Genomic DNA, 23,015 nt, shown 5'->3' on the forward strand with positions numbered 1-23,015 from the left:
TGAAAAAGAGAGACTAGGGTTAGAAACTGGCATGGAAGTGGTATTTGGAATACTGGGAGTGACTGAAGTTCTAAAGAGAATCAAGAGGGCCAAGGATGAGGCAGAAGGGAGAACTTGCATAGTGTGATATTTTGGAAACGAGAGACAGTTTTCGAGCTCGAAAGAAGTTGTCAATAATGTCAAATGCTAAAGTGATGCTGATGATGAAGACTGAAAAAATTGCAATTAGATGATTAAGAGATTGTTGATAGCCTTAGAGGGAAAGAACCCCCCAATTTAAGCGTGATAGTGGAGGAAACCATAGTGCTAGGGAGAGAATGGCGTGTTAGAAGTAGAGGATTCGGGTAAAGTTGACAAAAAGCTTTTCTGGAACCGAAAAGATTTAATCAAAGTTGTAGGATAATGGCTAGAAGCTCTTGGAGATTGGGAACAAGACCTAGGGGGAGGCTGTGTAATTGGAAATCTGTACCCTAAAACTACATTTCCCAGGAGCCCACTGACTTCCTGTTGTTACACGCTAGACAGGGGGATATATTGGGTGGGGTTCCTGGTCTCACTTTTTTTGCTTCCTGTGGGTGACTGTGGTGAATCGCAGGGTTTTTGAACAGGTAGATTAGCTGCGGGCATGCAGTTTTTTATTTTGTTACCTTTTTATTCCTTTACTTCTAATGATCATTAATGAATCTTACAAAATATAATATTTTAAGTTATTGTATATTAATTTTAATTTTTACAAGGCAGGAAGGAAAGGGACTAACCTGACTAAGGAAATATCTTCTGTGACCAGAGGAAAGCAGAAAAGAAGGGAGAGGCTCCATGAAGAGAGGAGCTAAGTTGATAGAAGTTAGCTTTAGTCTTCAGTGAAATCATAGCCGTAAAGGATGAGGATTTGCAGGTTGGGAACCACTTGTCATGGAGGGGGCAAAGGATCCTAAGCTAACAGCAAAGGCAACATTGTGTTTAAGGATGGTTCCTGAAACGAATGAGCTAGGAGAGATGCCCTAGGAGAAGGGAGATGAGACAACGGGGCTAGAAATCACAGTTAGGATAAAGAGATTTGCTGGGAATAAGAAAGCATAAAGAATAGGAACTGGAGGTTGTGGTTAATAAAGTGGAGTTTCAAAACTCTGGATCTTGGAGGTTGTACAGTTCTGAAATAAACTGGGCACTCAAGTCCGCCCAGGAGAGTGGAATGGAGGAGTTGTTGGGATTAAATAGATTAAGGAATTAGGTGGTCAGGTCCTTAGAGCAGTTGTCGACATAAACAAGAATATCAGTGGGAAAAGGAAGAGAGGAAGATTGCAAAGTGGGCTAAACTCACGGATAAAAACATTGAATATTGGTAGGTAATAACAACCAAGATGGGGAATGAGATTGAGCCAGGAATGATATACAATTCAAGAGTTTGAGATGTGGCTCACTGGTAGAAGAATGACGTTGAGGCATCCTTGGGGAGCAAGATAAGCTGATTTCTCTTCTGGCCCCTTGGATTGGGAGGAGGATGCATGGTCTCCCCTGGAGAAAGTTGTGAGGGATATGGTGCTCCCAGGGGAGGCGTGCTTTGGTGAAAGCTACAAGGAAGGTGGCTGGGACATTTCGTGTAGTTGATTGAGAACAAAGCGAGGGATCTAAGGGCATGTGGCGTGGAGGGGGCTGGAGCGGGCTTTATTGAAATAATACATGTAATTCTCTTTTACGTTTTGCCCTTTTATGCCCATGTAAATAACCCCCATGCAAGAGTCTGGTTTAGAGGCTACTCGTCTGCCAGCAGATGCTCGGCTGCTGCTCCGTGGCATCCTTGGTACCAGCTACCCCTCAGCATCTGGGTATCAGTGGAGGGCTTTTTGTCGCCCCTGCTACGTTGTTAGGGAGTGAATAATTGCCTATAAAAAACACTTGTAAAATACATTTTCGTCCGATTTCACTTAAGAGTCATTTTTCCCGGCTATCGGAGGAAGCTTTTCACATCTCATAGCTGGGGTTATTAACAGGGCAAGGGAGGCTTAGAACTGGGTTAGCGCATGTTTTCAAACAGGCCCGTAATACCGTTTCCTATATTCAGGAGCACTTCAATGTATTATATATCAGAGAAGAGGAAAACAAATTTCTTTTTCACCCCGAGTGTAAAAATCCATGCTGGCGATGTTTGAAAAATAGATTTCCTCTACCGCAGGACACTGCGGAGGGAAGCGTACATGCTTCTGGGTCCTTTTTTTTGTCTTCATTTTATTTTCACATCTTCGGTCTTCAAGGTGTTTTCTTGCCAACACCTAAACTACGTAATTAAAGGAAAACAAAAGAAGATGTTCTTGGGCTCGCAAGGGACTAAAGAACCAGGACTTCTTAGTGCAGAGATTCTTAATCTTTGTGTGTGTGTGACGGATCCCTTTGACAGTCTCGGAAATCCCAAAGAACTCTTCTCAAAAATATATTTTTTAATTTTTTTTAAATTAAAAAAATGTCTTTAATTAAAAAAATTTTAAATTCCTAAAATAGGATTTCAAAAGAAATCAGTCATGTTGAAATATAGGTGTTCAGCTATTTTTAAAGTCGGTCGCGCCCGGGCTACGGACTCAGGGTTAGTGGAACAAAAGTAGAGGAGCTGTTGGAGGACTTGGCTTCACGCAGGGAGCCCGGGGCAAGCCTGGGTTGTTCTGAGGACAGGCAGAAGCATGGCGGAAGCTGAGGTGGCGTTCCGTGTCCAGGAGGGCCGAAGCTTAGCGAGCAGAGTGAATGGAGAGGCCAGACAGCGCAGGACGTAGAACTAGCCAGCAGGCGTGAACACGTGTTCTGTGTGTCGCCCTGTCAAATCGCCGCGCGTCTCCCTGTCCCGGGCTGGCCGAGGGTGGCCGCAGGCTTGCCGGGAGTTCCGGAACCCGGAGTTGGTTATGCTCGGGACGCCGAAGATCCTTTCTCCCCAACACCCCCACTGGATCATGTTGTTGTCGGGCCATTTTCCCGCGACCCCCGCCGAGGCTGTCTTGCCAGAGGCAGTGGTTTGGGCCAGCTTTGCACTGACCTGAGGGCGGGGACTCCCTCCTCTCTGTTTGTTGTTTTTCATCCCTCATGGTCTGTCTTAGACTCGCCCGGCTAGGACGTGTCTGAAGCCAGATTTGAACCCGGGGCTCCCGTCTCTAGCCGCTGCGGCCCCGATCGTGACTCAGGACGCGGGACTGAGCAGGTGGCGTCTGTTTCTCTTACCTCTCAGGGCCCTTTACTTGGTTCTGATGGTGGTTTAGCGAAGGAAACTGCGTTCACCGGTCCTAGAGTTAGCATCGTCGTGTCAGCTTTGGTCCTGGGAGAAGCCAGAGCCTTGGAGGAGGCGCTGTTACTGCGCACGGCCGGTGGGGGCCGGTCGAGGCCTCCGCCTGGGAGGGGAGCCCCGTCCTAGAAGCCGAATCGTCTCCGGGCATGGCTCAGACGCACCTCCCCCTGGCCGTAGGGAGCCAAGTGACTGGGGGGGGGGGGGCAGGACCGCAGGGAGGGGTTTCTCCCTCAGCAAGATGGCGGCGCTTTCCCTGGAGCGCGTCAGAATGACAGGGTGGGAGAGGGAGGTGTGGTGGCACCTTAGACTTGAGTAGATTCTCCAGGGGGGTCTGCAAAGCTCTTTTTTGCTATGAAAATGGGTTTTGGGGGCAGCTAGGAGAGCCAGGCCTAGAGGCAGGAGGTTCTGGGTTCAAATCTGGCCTCAGACACTTCTCAGCTGTGTGACCCATGGCAAGTCACTTGACCCCCATTGCCTAGCCCTTACCCCTCTTCTGCCTCAGAACCAGTACACAGTACTGATTCTGGGACGGAAGGTAAGGGTATAAAAAAACGTTTCTTTGCCTTTTAAAAAAGTCGACAGGTTTTTGTCCACTTGACCCAAGTCGAGGCGGGGACGGCGGGGATGGTGGGGCGGTGGGGATGGTGGGGCGGCGGGGACGGCGGGGATGGCGGGGACGGCGGGGATGGTGGGGACGGCGGGGATGGTGGGGCAGCGGGGACGGCGGGGACGGCGGGGACGGCGGGGACGGCGGGGACGGCGGGGACGGGCCTCTGCTGCCTCGTCTGGGAGTGTCTGCTTTGGATCGGGCCTCTGACTTGCTCTTGTGTGTGGTTTGTCGTTTTAGGTGTGCCTTCTTCCTCTTGCTCCTCCTCCTCCTTGGAAAGGATGCTCTTATTCAATAGCCCTTCGGTGGGGCCCGACGCCCCCAAGATCGAGGACCTCAAGTGGCACTCGGCCTTCTTCAGGAAGCAGATGGGCACCTCGTTGGTCCACTCCCTGAAAAAGCCTCCCCAGAGAGAGCGGCCGCCCGGCGGGCCCGACGGCGAAGGCAAAGCCTCGCTCCGGGAGGCCCAGCTGTCGGGCGCCAGGGAAGGGCCGGCCGTGCCCGAGGCGTTCTTGGATTTTGAAAAGACCTTTGCGGACGCGCACGTGATGTCGGCGCAGCAGAAGAACGGCGCCGTCCTGTCGGACCACCAGAAGAGAAGGGACAGTCGCTCTCCGTGTGACTTCGTCAAGGGGGACCCGAAAGCCTCGCGACAGAACCCCAAGCCCCTGAGGCCCGCCGACCTGACTCAGAGGCAGTCGGACAACAAAAGGGCCGGGAACCCCCCCGCGACGGGGCAGTCCGCCCCGGGCACGAGGAAGGACTTAGTGCCTAAATGCAACGGGTCTCTGGTCAAAATAAACTGTAACCGGACCTCGGTCAAAGTGCCTACCACGCCTGCGAGCCCGGTGAAGAACTGGGGGGGATTCCGCATTCCAAAGAAGGGCGAGAAGCCGCCGCGGGGAGACGGCCCGGAGGAGGCCTGCCGCCCGCACGCCGGCTACCCCTACTTGGGTCTGGGCAGAGCTTCGCCCAAGGACAGGGCAAAGAGCAAACTAAAGACGGACAGCGAGAACGACGGCTACATCCCCGACGCGGAGATGAGCGACTCGGAGAGCGAGGCGTCCGACAAGAACTGCCGGCCGCAGAGGCTTCCCGCCAACGGCCCCATGGCCAGGAGGACAGACATCATCAGGAGGAGCATCCTGGCCTCCTGACGGGGGGCCGCGGGGTACAAACATGTTCACTTGCACTTGGGACGGCGGGTTGGTCGGTCGGGTTGCTTTTTTTCCAGTCATTTATAAGTCATTGTTGTGAGACGTTGAAATGCTTTTTATTTCCAGCTCTGTCGGGGAAGCGCCGCCGCTGACGGGCCAGGGGTCGCTGGTGCCCTCGGCGGCCCTCCCCGCTCTGCCCAAGCACAAGCGCGGCTTCCCGCGTGTACAAAATCAAAGCTCGTCCCCGAGACGCCGTCCTGCGCCTGTCGTGACCATTAAACTCTGCTTGGGTGACGGTAGCCCTCCAAGTCCTGCTTCCAGGCCGCGCGGGGTGGGGGAGGAGGGGCCGGGCGAGGAGGGGGCATCGACGAGGGTGTGCCCCGCTAGGGGGGCGAGTCTCCGCCTTCCCTGCCATCCTCTCAGTCCGGCTTCCCGCGGGCCCGCGCTCGAACTCTCCAAGGCCGGCCATCAGGTTTGCACTAATGGTAGGTGTTGGGGAATCCCGGCTTCCAACACTAAAGGATTCCTTTGAAAATAATAATAATAATAATAATAATAATAATAAAGGACCTAGCTAAATAGGTTCAATATACATATCTATATTTTTGGAGAAAAAAAGGCAATAAGTTGCATTTAGCTCTTCATTCAGACCTATGCAGGAAAGAGACTGCGTTCTATCCTGGAATAGATTTTGCAGCTGACGAGAGCTGAGACGGATTCCTAAGTTGGACTTTGTAATGGCAAATGGCAATAACTAGTAAGTAAATTATCAGCAATAATCATCAATTTAGCACTTCATTTGCGTGGCATTTTGTTTCCGCACTCCGCGTGGTGCCTCTGGGGCGAGAGGATGGGTCGCGAGGGTCCCGCCCGGTGTCTTGGGGATTCACCGGACTCTCCGTGACTCGGATTCAGAGAAGAAAAGTCCAAACAGCAACAAAGGCTTAGAAAGGGCGGGCGCTTGGAACACCCCCTGCTGCCCCCCCCTCCCCCCAGCCGCTTCCAACCCACCCTCCCCCACTCCCAAGGGCGTCAGTCTCAGTTTTCTAACCTGCCTCCGCTGGGCAGGATGCAGAACTCCGATATTAGAAGTGAATGATGATTGCATTCTGCGGTTTACTTCTAAGTCTTCCGGATGGTGGTCAACAGAAAAGGCGTATGGAATGACATCTTGCTATGCAAGTTACCACACGCATCCCCATTGTGCTATGCTTTCCTACGGTCGTGACTGTCCAAGTCTGGTTTGATGGATCCCTGGGAAGGGGGCGCAGAATGAGCTAAATCTAGATGGACTTGAATTGTTCTTGAAATGGGGGGGGGGGTGAGGGGGGGAGAGGCTTCCCTACCATAGGCACGTTGCGGATATCAAAGCGTTTTGGTGAATTGGAATTTTCTATTCACTTTTAGGATGATTTAAAGCAGGGTTTTTGTTTGGTTTTGGTTTTTTTTACATAAACCCTTTCCTGGGAAAAGGAGAAGGTGGATTCTAAGTTGATTTAACTTCGGACGACAGCAACATCTCTGGGTGAAGGCTCAATAGATAGAGGGATATTTGAAAAGCCATAGAAAGAAAACCTAAATTTGATGCTAGTAATGACCTCTCACCATTTTAAGAGGTACCCAATTCATTTGCACTATTATGAATGCTAGTTTTGTGCAGAAATAATGCCTTATCTGTTTTATTCCCCATATTTAGGTTGAAAAGCTTTCAAATGTTCCCAAGTTATGCTGAACCAAAAAATAAAAAACCTAACAAAAAAAAGAAACAAAAAACAAAAAAAGGAAAAAAAGGAAAGAAAAAGAAAAACCACAAAAAGCTACTCCATGCTTTAAAAAAAAAAAAATTCCTGCCCCAAACTGCAAAATGGGATAGAGCACGATTTTATAGCAGTTTCAATAAGCTGTGCAAGTTAGTTTCATGCCATGTTTGGTACTCTGTTAAGGAAGAATCCCCAAGTATGGCATCAACTAACCCAAATCACCCTTCATGCATTCTGTTGGTAGAGAACCATTTAATGATCCCCCATCCTTCCCCCTCGGCTTTCCCTTTCCTCGTGCATACTGACCAAGAAATATCTTTCATTCTGATCAGTGTATTATGTCAAAAGGTAGGCTAGTTAAACTTTTGTAAAGTTGCCTGGAATGTCATGTTAGGTTATAAACAAACAAAAATCGAAATGAAGGGTTATAGATGTCATGTACAAAACTTATTTTAAAATGGACAAATCTGTCATTACATTTGTAATCTTGTACAGAAAATTTTTCACTATGTGCCTAGCTTGGTGTCCATTCAGCTAAAATTTACAAAAAAAAAAAGGTGCATGAAGAGAAAATCAGAAATTAAAGAATATGTAGAGATGACTATTTTATATTACATGGCCCAATCCTATATTTATTTCTCTTCCCATCTCCTACCCTTCCTCCCCTTTTGAAAATATTTATAAAACTAGTTGAAAACAGCTGTATTTTTTTTTTGTTGAAATATTTAGTAGAATTGTGCCTTTTTGTCTGTATGTGAATAAATGCTGTACATTTTGCAATACATTTAAAGTGTTCTACTTGGAAATTTGCCTTTGTTGTATCTTGATGGGAGTTTATTGCTTAGCAACCTTAAATCAGTATGACATTGTTTGTGGGCATTTCTAATCAGCACAGTGACTATATCCCAAGTGAGACACAAAAACGAATGCTAGAAATATTGTAGAGCTCGGTGACATCTTCCACAGGCTTAATTTCTGGTTCTTCACTCAGCAAGGGAAAAGGTTTCCCTTGTCTCCTTTTCACCTGGAGTTTATGCTGCCCATTTTCTGAGTTGGAACAGGTTCTCCTTTTCAGCATAACAAATTCAACTTGGGATCTGAACATGATTTTGCTGGATTCTGACATGGTGAGCAGCAGGAAGTTGAGTCAATCAGTGGACTTCCTCTGAATGGTGACACGTTGAAAGCTGTGAAATGAATCCCTGGAAAAGCCAGGTCTTACGGCTCCCAGGCCAGGGGCTTTTCTACTTGGCCATAGTGCTCATGGGATCATAGGATACGAAAATGATTGGCAATTAAAAGCACCAGATTTTCCATGTCTTATTTTGTTGCGGGAGCAGCAGAACTACTCCCGTCCAAGTAGACTCACAACTGAGAACCATGCTAACCAATTTGTTAATAACCTAGTCACAGATTAGGGCTAGAAGAGGCCTTAGTGATAACTTTAGGCCAGTATTATTTTATAGAGGAAGACACTAAGCTCTAGAAAGGTAAAAACTACTTATAAAATAATAATCAGTAATATAGCTTGACTTTCTTGTTCCTTGGTTCAGCTTGCTTTCAACTATACTATTTTCAAACTAGTTGGTAGTTATTATAAAAATGGCACAAACTAATTCGCCTTCAACTTCTTTCTTCAAACCCAAGACGATTCATTGGGGGGGAAAAACCAAACTGATTTCTTTAAATTTTCTATCTCCCTGCAGGGATCCTGGGAGACGTAGCCAGGAATCCTCCCAGGAGGCTTTGAAAGTCAAAGCACCAAAACACTTCCCTAGAGAAATGAAGTGCCTGTGAGCAAGAGGAAGGGATTGTCACAGTTCATTTTGCATAAGATGGGGAATGGAGCTCCAGAGAATTGCTGTCACTTTTTACTCCAAGTCACTCGGGAAATGGGCTCCATCCCACCTCTAAGTCTTAAGCCTTCTGTAGACCTCTTACCACCATTAACTGCAAGGCTGGAATCCTTAACCATATTTTCCTTTGACACTGGAGATATTATACGATGGATTCCAGTTTGGGGTACAATACTAGTTACTTGGTCAGAAGAAGAGAGTGAAAACCAATCTCACGGGGCAAAGTGAAACTCCTTTTTTCATGTTGATGATGATGATGAAATCATGGCGAGTTCTAGAACTATAAATGGAGGGAGGCTAACAATAAGACTCCAAATTTTTTAAGAGTAAAACAAAAAAGTGACTATCTGATAAACCTGCTATTGATAATCTTTGGAAAAGTAAATAAATATGTAAGTAACCTAAGAGGAAACTAGGATGAAAGCAAATCATAGAATGAACTATTCTTACAGTGACAGAATATTGGATTGCACGAAACTGAATATTGTACATACAGACTTTACAAAAATATTAAAATATAGACAGAAGTTAATCTCAGAAAAGCTTCTAAGATCATGAAGTACATCCTGTTATGAACAGGAATCCCTTTTCTCTAACATCCTTTAGTAAGTGGTTATCCAGTCTCTGTTTAAATACTTTGAAGATGAGAAACACCAAATATCCTAAGGCAGCCCATTCTACCTCTGGAAAACCTACACTGATTATATTTTTTCCTTATTCGAGCCTCCGCTGCTTTGTGGCTTCCATACGTTGGTCCTAGTTTTTGCCCTAGGAAGCCAGTGATAGTCCTTCAAAAACATGACATCTATCCCATGCCCAGGTTCCTTTAAGGGATTCTCGTGTGGAGGCGGCCAACCCTAGAGGATGTACGCAGCTTTGAGAGGCCCAGGGATTCAGTCAGCACCTGACACCATCTTTTGTCCTTGGATCTAGCATCCCCCTTGTACTGATTTTCCTGTTTGTTTCAGCTCCTTGAAACTAGCATTTGCCCCATTTCCTAGCCCTTACCACTCTTCTGCCTTGGAACAAGGCAGAAGGTAAGGGTTTTAAAAAAGTTTCACTCCTCCTTCCCCTCCCCTACATCAGAGAAGGCATCATTTGACAAAAAGATTATTATCTATCAGTTCTCTCTGCCATGTTGAGCATTTTCATTTAAGTGGCAGATAAATATGGAACAACTCTAGGTTGATTTTTTTTAAACCCTTTCCTTCCTTCTTAGAATCAATACTGTGTATTGGTTCCAAGGCAGAAGAGTGGTAAGGGCTAGGCAATGGGGGTCAAGTGACTTGCCCAGGGTCACACAGCTGGGAAGTGTCTGAGGTCAGATTTGAACCTAGGACCTCTCTAGGCCTGGCTCTCAATCCACTGAGCCACTCAGCTGCCCCCCCAGGTTGATTCTTAAAGCATTCTACTACAAATTTCCTTGTCACTTAAAATCCATTATGAGTATTTAGGGCTTGGTCACGCAAGCAATTCTTGCCCAAAAAGTTGTCCACAGTGAGAATTTGTGAAGAGGTTTGCTGGAATCCACGTATATCTATCCATTTAGCATCACTTAAAAAAGGGAATGAGATGAACCTTTATGAAACTTATCATGGCTCTTAGAGATCACTTTCTTCCATTTAAAAAATGTTCAGAAAGTAATCAGCAAATATTTTAATTTTTTTCTCTAGAACAAACCCAAGCAGCCCTCTAGAGGACAGGAATTCATTCTTGTGCAGCTTTTTGGAACCTGGAAAGCCCATTATCTGTCCTGTCATATTAGAGTCTTGTACTATTCCCTATTGTTTTCCAAAGATCACTTAATCAGTTTTAAATAATTACATTAGTTCCTTTAGTAACACAAAATATAGTCCTGAGCTCATTTATTCGAGTTAAAAAGTGCCTAGGCTTTCTTAAACTTATTTTGGGCTTCATCTTCTTGACCACTTTTGTTGCATCTTTCCTAGTCCAAAGATCATTCTCCTCCACTGAGAATGCAAAGACAGGCAAAGGGATGTTCTCTCATTTCAAGTAGGTCTGCTTGTTATGCCTCACTTTTCCCAGTTAGATCAATATCCTTTACATTTCCCCCCTCAAATTACCTAAATGAAAAACAACTCCACCCCTTGTTTTCTTTAGCATTTATTGCTAACTTCAGCTCACTGATCTTTAATATTCCTGACTGCTCACAGAACTATACCATACCCTTTTGCATTTGCTTCAGCTAGCCAAGTATTCTTGCTTCTGCCTTTGGCAAGTGTTTGGACCTTTTGAGGAAGCTCTCCACTAATTTGCAATTTATAATATTATAGGGTGCCTGTAAGCGACGTGCTTAGGGCCTATGCCATAGCCAGCACATGTCGGGAGTGGGATGTGAACTCGGGCTTCTTCCCTAACTCCAAAGGCAGCTCTGAATCCACCACACCAAACTTCTCTTAAAAAAAAACAAAAACAAATGTAGCTGGCTGTGAAGTTCCTGCTGTCGTCATAGTATCTTTTTTATAGAGTCACTCTTTTCATCAGCATTGTGTTGTCTAAATTCCATTCTTACCCATTTTCCATCTATCTTGGTCCAAATTCTCCTAAAGAATTTCAATTAATAAATTCCTGGCTATTTCTCTCAACTCATTTATATCAGACTATGTCTGGTTTCTCACAATTCCAAATTTTAAGATGTCGTCATTTCTTCTTAGGGTGGCCAAAATTTCTAGTTCAGTAACCAGTTTTTTGATATTGGTTAGAATCAAATCCAAAATAAGTTTCCCTTGTTCCTTCCATTAAAAAAAAAAATTATCATTGGCATTTAGCTTTACATTTTTTTTTTAACCATAATGCTATCAAGTATAGGTAGAACTGATATCCATTGTATAGATGAGGAAAATGAAGCTTAGGTGGGCAAATGACTTGCCCACAGTTCCACAGTTAGAATTAGAAGCAGGATTTGAACCCAAGTACTCCTCACTCCAAGTGTCATACTATTTTCACGATATCAATGTCCTTTTGGAAATCAACCACTGTTAAAAATAAAGGTCCAATAGATAGTTGCAGTTCCCCTATTCGACTATATTACAGGCTTTTGATTCTCCACCCTCCCACCCCAAACGGAACAAATGTTTCCTTTCACTGGACAGTTTCTGGCATAATCTAGACAACAGTGCTTTTTTCCTCCCTCTGCGATTCCTCACCCAAATTATCGCCATCATGGCGTATCCCCTCTGGTTTGGAGGTTTACTTACCAGTCATTTTGTGTGTGTGCGCAGGAATATATGTATAAATATTTATATACAACTTCTGCATCCATGTACACACGCATACACACATCTACATAACCTTTGCCTCTTTACTTCTCCCATGATGACCTCAGGCCACCCAGGTCCCCAAGGCAGCAGTGAAGAGCCATCGGGATATCCTTTCTCTATCCCATGGGGGATAACTGGGGGCAAGCACCAAATATAAACCTCACGGTGAGCCGGAGGACTGGCTCTCCCACTGTATCCCAAAGCGCTTTAGGGCTTACAATCTGCCCTCTGGGGAGACCTCCAGACCCCTGGGCACTGCCATTCCACCTGCGTGCTAGTGGAGGTCTCTGAGCCTTGTCATGAACTTGGCTGCTCAGCTCTGAGGACTTCATCTTTTCATTCACCTCAAGTTGGACTTTTACACACGTTTCTTCCTGCTTATAGTACATACTATTCAGAGGAGGGATTGACTCACTTTCTATTTGTATCCTCAGCACACAGCCTAGTGTTGGCATAGCTTGCTTTTTCATTCATCCAGCGATTTACTCATACATTCATATAATTCTGTTTTTTTGGAATGGAGTTTACGTTCCAATTTCCACATTCTATCATGTCATCATATTCCAACAAATCTCAGGGATAAATATAGCATTTGTCTCTGTATTAGGCGCTCCGGCTCATCTTAAATCTTGCTCAAACTTAGAGCATTTGTTTAAGGGCCATGGAGTTTCTTGCGATTTCTATTATTGGATATTACTTGAAAACTGGTGGCCTTCACTGATTTTCTGACGTCACAACTGCTATTCCCTGGGGTTTAGGGTTTGGCAGTATATGTAGGCAGTTTCTTCCCCTGTCCATTTAAAATTCCTCCTGGAAAAATGTTTCTATTTTTTTCCGCCTCTCGTCAGATGTAGCCCATCTCTGATCAAGAACACGTCATTCCTGTGTCTCAAGCCTTAGCCCCAAATCCAAACCCTATTCTTAAAACACCATCTTCTTGACCAGCTGCGTACTTTTAAAATCTCTTTTCTGAGTGATGGAAACACTATTTCTGCCGCTAAGGTCTTCAATTTCTTGCCTAGAACTTCACAATCCATAGCAATGCGTTCTAAGTTCATTGTGACAATAACTTGATCTCAATAATTATGGAGGTGCAGAAAGCTTAACAAGTCTGAGTCTCTGTCACGTCCCAGATACAGGCCTCAGAGAAGGCAGCATACCACCTTCTACTGTTCATATCAAGTATCCACCCAATAGAGAATGGCCCAACACTGATATTTGTTTCTTATTCTTCTGTCCGTTATCGGATGGCTTTTGTCTTCATGGCATCTTATATATTCTTGTCATCATTTCTCGAAGCATGAGAAACTGTATTCCCAATGGAACCAGCTGCAACTTCTAAAGAGAAAGCTTCAAACCAATATTACATAACTCAAAGGCAATGAACTATGACCAAAACACAATCGTTAAATTGGCTTGTGATCAGTGTTGATCCCTCCCCATTAAACTATTAGTTTTCTGAAAAATGGAATAAATTGTCAAATAGTATCAATTACTAACACACACAAGATACTGCTTCTGAGTAGTTAAAAACATTTGTCTATTTTTATAGCATACTGCTATTGAGACGGTGATGCGGTATCTAGTCTGACAATAAAATATAGAGAGGCAAACTGTCCAAGATATCAGTCTCTTATTGCCAGTACAAGAATTATCCTTCATATTTCTGCTCTTAGTCACGTATGCTAATTAAGATGTTTCCAAGAATTCTTGATGTGGCTATTTTTGTATTCACTACCTGCTGTCATTCTGATTCCACGTGGGAACTATTTCCACATCTGAAACTCCCCAAATTGTTGAAGATCGGTTTTAGAGGAAAGGTCCACGGGATCATCTCCAGACGCTCCTTTGCCACTAGAGCCTCACACTCTGAAGATTTTTATTAAGTGTCTCTCTCTGAACTGCTAAAGCCAAGTATGTCTCTGGACTTTAATAGGCAATAACCTAAGACAAACACTGATAATGGGAACAAGGGATATACAAAGCATAGAATCAACACTGTCATAAGTACATAAAAAATGTGATATATTTAAATCAAGGGATAACTTTGAGCTAATGAATATATCAAAACACAAGAGTAGGTCTATAGATAATTTACCACCATTTCAGAGTTTAAGGAGGTTTTTGGGAGGAAGGAGGTTGAGATTTTGGTTGAATAAAAGACTTTGCATTTTGGGAGACAATAGTGTTAAATATTAATTTAGACAGTCTTAGACAGGAATTGATGAAGAAGTATGTTTGAAATAGTTTATATAAAAATATACAATTGGTCTGAAGGGGAAGGTCAATTTTAAATATGGCTCTCTATTTATCTTTATATATACACACACACACACAGTAACCAAAAAGATATAAGAAGTGAAAATAATTGGCTAGATATTTAATTATTCTTTTCCTAAGAATAGCTATGAGCCTTTGGTTGTAGCTAAGAATCACTTTACTATTTTTTAAATGCCTCTTGCACGTTAATTTATTAACCAGACCAATTTCACTTGGAATATGAAACGGCACATTAACAGATGTAGAGGGGAATACTGGAGATAGATATTAACAAATGGTAGTTCTTTTCTCATGTCTAATACTGTGTTAGAAAATTTTAATCAATAACAATTTACTGTATTTGAAAAGGACTTTGTACTTTTAAAAACACCTTAAAATATTTATAGATCATGATAACAACTCTGTGAGGGAAGTTTGATTTTTAAAAACATTTTCTACAGCAATAACTCAAATGGATTTCCGATTTCATATATTTGATTAGCAATAATGTAGATCATAAGCCATCCATGCTTGCCCATTTTGTGTGATTTTTGACTGTGTCCTTTCATAAGTCTGATATAGAGGAATCAAATTAGTGCTTTTCCTGACATTTTGAAGATGCCATAAATATACTTGGGCTGTCCACTTCTCATTTTGGACCGACCAACCTATTTTTTCTCAATTACTTATTTTCCTGGTGACATTCTTTACTCATGTTCTTCAAAATTCCATATTTGTTATGGGATGCAGGTTTATAGGTTGCATACCCAGCAGAGGCATCTCAAATAGCTTCTGATACTCATGTTCGATTACTTGAAGATTGGATTGTTCCATGACTCATAGCCACATAAAACTGGTAGAATATGGGCTTTTGTTTCATGGAGAATTGGGGGAGAGTCATCAATGGTGCTTTGCAATTTCCTGAAAGCAATTCATGCCACTCTTCTCTCTGTCTTTCTATTCATACTATTTGTCTTAGAGCTCATGCTTGATGTTCAAGTTTCTCAGGGTGCTCATCTACTTTCATGTCATCATTTAAACAAGGAATAAATTCATATATGTATTTTTTCCTATGAGGATTACTGGACCACATTCTTCTAAGAGGTCAAAGATTTCTTCCAGAAGGCTCTCCAATGTTTTCAGGCTTGATACAACCACCACAATGCTATCTCTGAGCACGAATAGCTGGAGGAACTCATCATCCATAGGGAATTCCTTTTTAACCAGGAATTTGTGCTGGCTCTCATCCACCACAGTTAATAATTTTGGCAAGCATAAATCTATTTTGTGATTTTTTAAAAATGGTGATATATGCTGATGGTGAGTCAATATTTATGGTGAGTGAAGCAAAGTTTACTCTGTTGCTGCATATTTTAAGGAATCTTGAAGATTTTTTATTTATGCATGGGAGTCAACTTGTTAGAACAGTTTTTAAAGCATTTTGCTTTACTGAAAGCCTAACTTTCCTCTTAATGCCCAGATCACAGATGCAATCAATGTGAGAAGATGATTCTAATGAAAAATTTGTATGGTTAGAAAAGGAAGCGTATCGATTGGTAGATGCTCTGTTCTATTCACTGTCTTTTCAGTAAGTTCGGCAGTTCCTTTTTCTCTCCCTCCCCCCAACACCTTTGGTATTCCCCTTCAGATACCTCGTGAATGAATTTCTCAATACCTTCACAGTACATGTTGCCTGTAGAACAAATCTCTTTTATGTACCTTTGGTCTAATCCAGCTTCTTTTCATGTCTTTGTTTTCTTTAGTGACATTTCTCCCTCTTCCATAATCTATCAAGCACTGGGATGTTGAAGTCCAAGTGTTGTGGCTCACTGTCCTTGGTTGTAAAAAAAAAAATGTTATACATTTTTGTAGATGAGATCCCAGCCTAGAGATGGAAGGTCCTAAGTTCAAATTTGACCTCAGACACTTTCTCACATTGTGACCATGGGCAAGTCACTTAACTCCAATTGCTTAGCCTTTACTGCTCTTCTACCTTGGAAGTAATACACAGTATTTATTCTAAGACAGAAGGTAGGGATTCTAAAAATAAATCTTTGAAGATCTTCTTTTCATTGTTTTCCTTCAATTTTCCATCCTCAAATTCCCTTTGGATATGGATTACTTCACTTGGGTCTCACCAAGCTTTCTTTAAACCAGTTTTTATCCTTCATTACTTTTTTATTTAATGATACAATACTACTCATAATACAATTTCATTTTTGTCTTTGTATCCCAGGACCTAGCTTGGCCCCGAAGAGATGCTAAATAGATGCTTGTTGATTGGGTGATCTTCCATGCGTTTTTATAAATGTGTTTCTATCAATGGCCCAGTTTTTTATAAGGTAGGAAACAAATTATCTAGGGAAAATTGGAAAGCAATCTGGCAGAAATAAGGCTTCAGACCAACACCTTATACTACATTCCACAATACATTCTAAATGATACCTGGCCTTGATCAAAATATTTAAAAAAATAGAAGAGAAACAAATGATATACTTCTCTTAAATATGGGTGGGAGAATTATTTTTAAACAAATAAGAGATAGAGGCAATTATAAAAGTTAAAATAAATAATTTTGTAATGGAAAAGCTTTTGCATAGATAACATCAATTCATCTTGGAAAAGGGAAGTAGACAAATGGGAAAACAATTCTTCATATCAAGTTTCTCTGATAATGGTTTGGTATCCAAGATATCTAATTATATATATATATATATATTTATATATATATATATATATAGTCTTCAATATGCAAATGATGAGATGAGAATAAACAGTTCTCAAACTGCAGAGTAAAATTCATAACCACATCAAAAAGTATTTCAAATCATTAATAATAAATGCAAATCAAAACAATATTTCATCTCATACCCTTCAAATTGGAAAAAAGTAACAAAAAGCAGGGGTTGTGGGAAAGACAGACATACTAATACATTTTTGGTGGAATTGTAAAAATGATACTATTTTGGAAGTCAATATGGAATTATGAAAATAAAGTGTCTAAAATGTCCATACCCTTTGAATTGGAGACTCCATTACTGGGCTTATACTCCAAGGAAGCCATCAATAAGTCCCCATATCTTCCACAATATTCACAGTAGAACTTTTTGTGCTAAGAATTGGAAACAAAGTAGATGCCCACTAACTAGGGAATGGCTAAGCAAACTTGTGATACATGAACATAATGGAATTTTGCTGTGCCATAGAAAAATGATGTGATGAATATAGAGATGCATGGAAAGATCTATATGAACTGAAGTAGGGTGAAGTTGAGCCAAGAAAATAATATAAAGGGTAGCTGTAATGTAAATGGAATGAGCAACTAGACCATAAAATCAAAAGTAAATGTCACAAAACTGTAAAGATCAAGCAAAATTTTAATGAAGAGATAAGACACCCCCAAACTACCCCTTTGTGGAAGTAGGAAGTTGATAAGTGTTCCATTGCATTTTTCTGGACTTTTAAAATATATTGGTCAGTTGTGTCATTTTTTTCCCCTCTCTAAACAATGGTTATATTACATGGCTCTCTGGGAGGGAGAGGAAAAGGAATATTTAAAACTATGGTGATATAAGAAACAGTATCAATAAAAACATTAAAAATGATTAATTTGCCTGACTGCTATAGGTCTAGGCTCTTTCAGTGCCATAATGGCAATTGCTTAACTTTGGTTAAACTTCTGAGAGGCAATTTGGTCAAGCAGCTATAAGGCTGGCCCTGGAATTGGGAAAACTTAAGTTCAAGTTATACTGTGAGATCCTGGAAAAGTCACTTAACCTCACAGTATTGCAGGAAACTTTCTTATATTTATAAGTTGTAGAAGAACTGCTGATCTGCATTGATAGAAGGGATTTATTCAGCCATGAGTTCTTGTATATCACTGAAATCACAAGTTAGACTGAACTCTAATCTTCCCTCTCCTCCCTTAAAGAAACACAAATAACTTAGGAAACTCACGTATTCTGGGCATATTTCCTTTCTTACATCTGTATTTTTTATCATAAGAAATCTGAATAAGACAGGATTGGGTTCTTTCAACTGGACACTATATATCTTTTTCATTTTATTCTTCTAGTTTTGTCTTAATTTTGACCTTCCCTGTAATATGTTGATGGCTTAACTATACAGACAATTCAGAAATGACTTTCCCATTAGTAATAATAATTTTTTATGATGTTGTTTGGTACTCACCATGTCCATTGACTTTTTTTGAATAATTAAAAAAATTATCAGTGATACATAGATATGAGGCTTCTGTACACTCTGGAGTCTTTTGGCCTTTCTCATTCCTTCTATGTTATATTTTTTATTATATTTCTTCCCATCTATACATAATATTAAAATTGCATCAAAATAACCAAGTATTAAAATATTTTTATTTAATTTGGGGGGGGTCTTATCAAGTTCTTGGAAAATTTTCTTCATTCTCTGCAGATATTACTGGTTAATCTACGTAACTGTAATCTCATTAGCAATGCAGTATGAGATGGCCATATGTGCCATGAAGTGACATTTCGTGTTGTGAGCCATCCTTTGATTTAACTTTAACTTTTTCCCCTCTTTTTGCTTTCATCCATAAAAAGAACACCAAAATAAATATAATTCAGTTTCGTCAGATATATGTCCTATATAAGTAGTTAATTCTGATAAAATGTTTGAACTAGATGGATGTCACCTTGTGAAATGGTACAGTAATGTGGATATTTATAGCCCAGTTGATGACTATTATATATGGCATATTTGTTTTTATTATTGCTACATATGATAATAGTTTCCAAAGCATTTTCATATATATAATCCCATGTGTTCATTAAAAGAATCCTGGTAAATAGATAGGGTGAGCATTATTAGCTCAATTTATCAACTGAATGGATGAAACAGCATTAAGTCCTTATTATTAGCACTTTACTAAGCATGAGGGATACAAATAGAAAAGCAGAGGCATTTCCTACTCTCAAGGAGCTCACATTCTATTGGGAGACAATGCTCGGAGGTTTTAGTTGCAAGTCAAATGGAAAGGGGTCTTTAAGGTAAAGCAAAAAAAAAGGTAATATATTCTCTTTAATTCCATTTCCACTGATTAAAAAAACCACTGAGGCGGAACCATTTGACAATGCCAAGGATTTTGGTGACGAGATCTTCAGTAGATATAGTGGTCAAGAAGGCAGAACCTCTAGCAATTGTTTGTTGGCAGTTTTGTCAGTAGTATGACATGGTGGATGACTGGTTGACCTTGTCTGACTGTGCTTCTGATGCTCTGGACTTTGGCCTCACAGCTCAGTTGCCTTCTTATTTTGGAACATCCCTTTGCCACCCCAGTTTTTTTCTCTCATAGCGAATTTCTTTTGGAAGACTCTATTTTGGACAAGAAGGGCTTCATTATCTTCTGGCTACACTTCCAATTCTCCACCCTGCTTTTCAGTTTCTTTTGAAGTATTTTCTTCTCTCTTTAGAAAGTAAGCTCCTAGAGGGCAAGATTCCTTTGCCCATTTCTTCTTTTTCTCTTTCCTTTTTTGCTTCTATTTATATATTAAGTACTTAGCGGAGTGCTGGCACATAAGTGTCATCTGCCTGCTTGCCTCCCTGCCCAACATATGGTGTCTCTTGGTTCTCTCAGGATGCCTGTATAATTAGCTGTGTGGTCTTGTCTGCCCCACAGGAAGCAGGAGGTCTGAAGTCAGAGAGTATGGCTGGCCCTTCTCCACAGATGCTTCTTCGCTGGATGATGGTTGTGCTGCAGGGGGTTCAGAGAGGTTAAGTGAGTTTCCAGGTCACAGGCTGCAGGTCACAAATCTCCTAAGTGAAGGTGGTGGTGGTGGGAAGAAGGATCTAGGACTCAGTCCCAGGCCAGCATTCTTTCTACTTCATCACCTAGCTTACCAGGATGAAATATTCCATCAATCCACAAACATTTGATTAAGCACCTATATGTGCCAGGAACTGTGCACAGCAACTTTAATGCTAACTGGCACAAACACCACACATCTCAATAGGTCTATAAGGACAGAGGCCATGAATAGTACTTCTGTCTATGGAATCCTTGATTTATTTTTTTAAAATATCAAATTACACATATGTATATGCACATATACATATAAAATAATAATTGTCAAAAGGAAATTTAGAAAAGTAGCTCATCAATGACTTGCTATATAGGAGAAAAAAATATGTAATGATTCAAAATGAGATTTTAGAGTAAAATATAGGAACTGCTTTCCCACTATTTTCTGGCCTGAGAGCATGTGATGTTTGTGAAATGTACACATTACTGCCCACATTTGATGGATGGCAGATAAATTAGGTGATTTATACTTAGAGTAGCCATATCATGTGACTTCAGAAGGGAGATTATTCAGAAGTCTGTTGGTTACCCTGATATGAATATTCATATACAGAGGAAAAGAAGGTAATCACATCTTCTTTCTTCATTCAGGGAGACACAATAAAGTAACATGAATAAATAAAATTAACTACTTGAGTTGTCTCTGTTTCATTTTCATTTCACTTCCTTTTTCTCTCTCCTGTTAGTATCCTCGTCTCCTCTTTCTGAAAGGAGTATACAAAATAAATGTTATTGTGAGAACAAAAACAGCATTTATAATTAAAAAAAAAGGTTTTAGAAATATCAAATCTTCACATAGTAATGTACTTTGGGGAAATAAAAGTAATTATTGGTCAGATTTTGTTGTTAATACTAGCACAAGATCAATCACCTCCATATTCTGACCTACCATTGGAGAAGGTTGTGCACAAGCATATGAGAAGCCATATTCTCATACCAATGCATATGGAAAATAAATAAATCTAGAGACAAATCTCAAAGAATCTTAAGGAAAGGGAGTCTGGAAAGTCTAAAAGAAATAGAGAGAGGAAAAGAGAGAGTAGAGGAGAAGGAGGGAAGAGAAAGAGTGGCAGAAAAATGGTAGGAAGAGAGAGAGAATGTGTATGTTTTAGAAGATGGAACAAGTATCATTCATGGACAATGAGTGGAATTAACATCCTAAGACCATAGACTGGGATCTGTAAGGAGCTGTAGAAGTAAGAACACCAAAAGCCAGAGAAGTTACAAGTCTTCCTTATGGGGGGCAGGGGTGGGGGAGAAAGGAAGTGATAGAGGCCAGATTTAAAGCCTTATTTTTTCGACTTCGAGCCCTACACAGAAACACAACTTTCACACTGAATTGCCTTTGAATGCATAGTCACAGAAAGTAATTGGTTTTAACGGCTTAAATAAAAACACTAAAAAAATTGAAATCATACAATAGTAGGGAACTAAAAAGTACATTATTATTGCATTTATATGCATGTATATATACACATACACAATTTTTTTTTTTGTTTTTAAGGTACTTTAGAAACTAAAATTCTGGGAATAATATCTATTATTTTCACCAACAGAGAAAATGTCCTAAGGCTAAAAGCTAAGAAGAAAAGGAAGATGGCATCTGGATTTAGAATACAAACTCTTGATCCAAAACTTGGGCCAATGGCAGGTTTTGTGCATATTCTTTCCATTACTATTTATTTGAAGATGTCAAGCTAATTTCTCTTATGATGTTTTATGACAATCAATTTTCAAAAGTTGTAAGGTCCAAATGATTGATCTGAAGAATTCAAAATACTTACTTTGTTTAGATAAAAAATATATTCAAGATCCATGAAAACTGAAGTGATACAGCAATACTAACACTGGTGGCATTCTGACTAACTTGTAATCAATTTGCAAATATGAACTTTCAGAAATATAGTAACCAGGAAGTACTATGATAAAAATAGAATCCTAGAACAATATGCAATAGTGAAATAAATAAGAAAAGCAAAGACTTTAAATATAAACATAATGCTTAAGTGATCTTAAAATGGGCTCAATTGATCACTATTCCTTTGGTTTGTAAAAGCCTCATATCCTAAAAATACTTAAGCAGCAAGTCCTAGAAATACTGGAAATGAGTCAGAACTATAAACAAATTATACCAAATATATATTAAGATGTATGACAGCATCGTTTTAGAAAAAGGAACATTTATTACAATTGGAAAGGTTCACTATAGAAAATAGACATTTAGGAAATATGAAAATTATGAGTTATGATCATTTGTGAAATTCAAAAATTCTTGAAGGTAGAAATATTAAACTTCTAACATTTTCTCAATTTTTCTTTCATGATTAGGGTTTGTAATAAACACTTCATATTTTGAGAGGAAAAAAGGCAAGTAAACAAGTATAGAGTTTCATGAAGGGAATGAACTTTTCTGAGATGGCTTTATTCTCCACTGCAGTTCATTATGGGGCTCTATTTTTGTGGTCTCTTTACTTACTGTGAAGATGTCACTGTTTGGCTCTCCCATCCCCCCAAACAGGAAACTGCTTTATGCACAAAGACACAAGCCTAAGCATATGCTTCAGGCGTTACCATTCCAATATACAGCTACTCTGACAGCTTTCCCAACTAAAGGGATGTGAATGAACGATGCATATTTTTAAATATTTTCCAGATCCATCATGGAGGCTGCTTTTCTTCTCTGTACTGTAATCACACTGAGCTGCAATTAAAACAAACAATCAGTAAGCTGTTCCTTTTCCCATAGAAAGTTTTAGTTTAGCAGAAAAACAGAAAATAAAATGGATCAAAAATTTTGAATCAATAGTTATTGATATAAGCTTTGTATTCCATGGTGTTTGAATGCTTCATATCTATTTTTATTGTTATAAATTTGAATTCAAAATGTTTGATGTATTAAGGAAATGCTTTTCCAAAGTAAGAAGACATTCAATAGTGAAAGGTGATACACTCAAGAAGTTCAAAAAACCAATTACAACCACCTTATAA

At 40.7% G+C, this 23,015-nt stretch overlaps 2 protein-coding genes across 12 annotated transcripts in view; one reads left to right on the forward strand and one right to left on the reverse strand.

The window, feature by feature from the left end:
• JADE1 (jade family PHD finger 1) overlaps positions 1–7,573 on the forward strand; it is a 90,149-nt gene extending 82,576 nt beyond the window's left edge. For all 3 annotated transcript variants that reach the window (XM_007496353.3, XM_007496355.3, XM_007496354.3), the window contains one exon: positions 4,113–7,573. In XM_007496353.3, coding sequence (XP_007496415.1) covers positions 4,113–5,029 — 917 coding nt within the window. In that variant the 3' untranslated portion in view covers positions 5,030–7,573. The remainder of the gene's footprint in view (positions 1–4,112) is intronic.
• An 11,337-nt stretch (positions 7,574–18,910) lies between these two features.
• SCLT1 (sodium channel and clathrin linker 1) overlaps positions 18,911–23,015 on the reverse strand; it is a 205,783-nt gene continuing 201,678 nt past the window's right edge. For 3 of the 9 annotated variants that reach the window (XM_056802701.1, XM_056802703.1, XM_007496349.3), the window contains one exon: positions 18,911–22,728. In XM_056802701.1, coding sequence (XP_056658679.1) covers positions 22,666–22,728 — 63 coding nt within the window. In that variant the 3' untranslated portion in view covers positions 18,911–22,665. The remainder of the gene's footprint in view (positions 22,729–23,015) is intronic. The other 6 variants (XM_056802702.1, XM_007496351.3, XR_008912889.1 and 3 more) reach the window with 5 other exon arrangements.

Source organism: Monodelphis domestica, chromosome 6 (genome assembly GCF_027887165.1).
Source record: "Monodelphis domestica isolate mMonDom1 chromosome 6, mMonDom1.pri, whole genome shotgun sequence".
NCBI lineage: Eukaryota > Metazoa > Chordata > Mammalia > Didelphimorphia > Didelphidae > Monodelphis > Monodelphis domestica.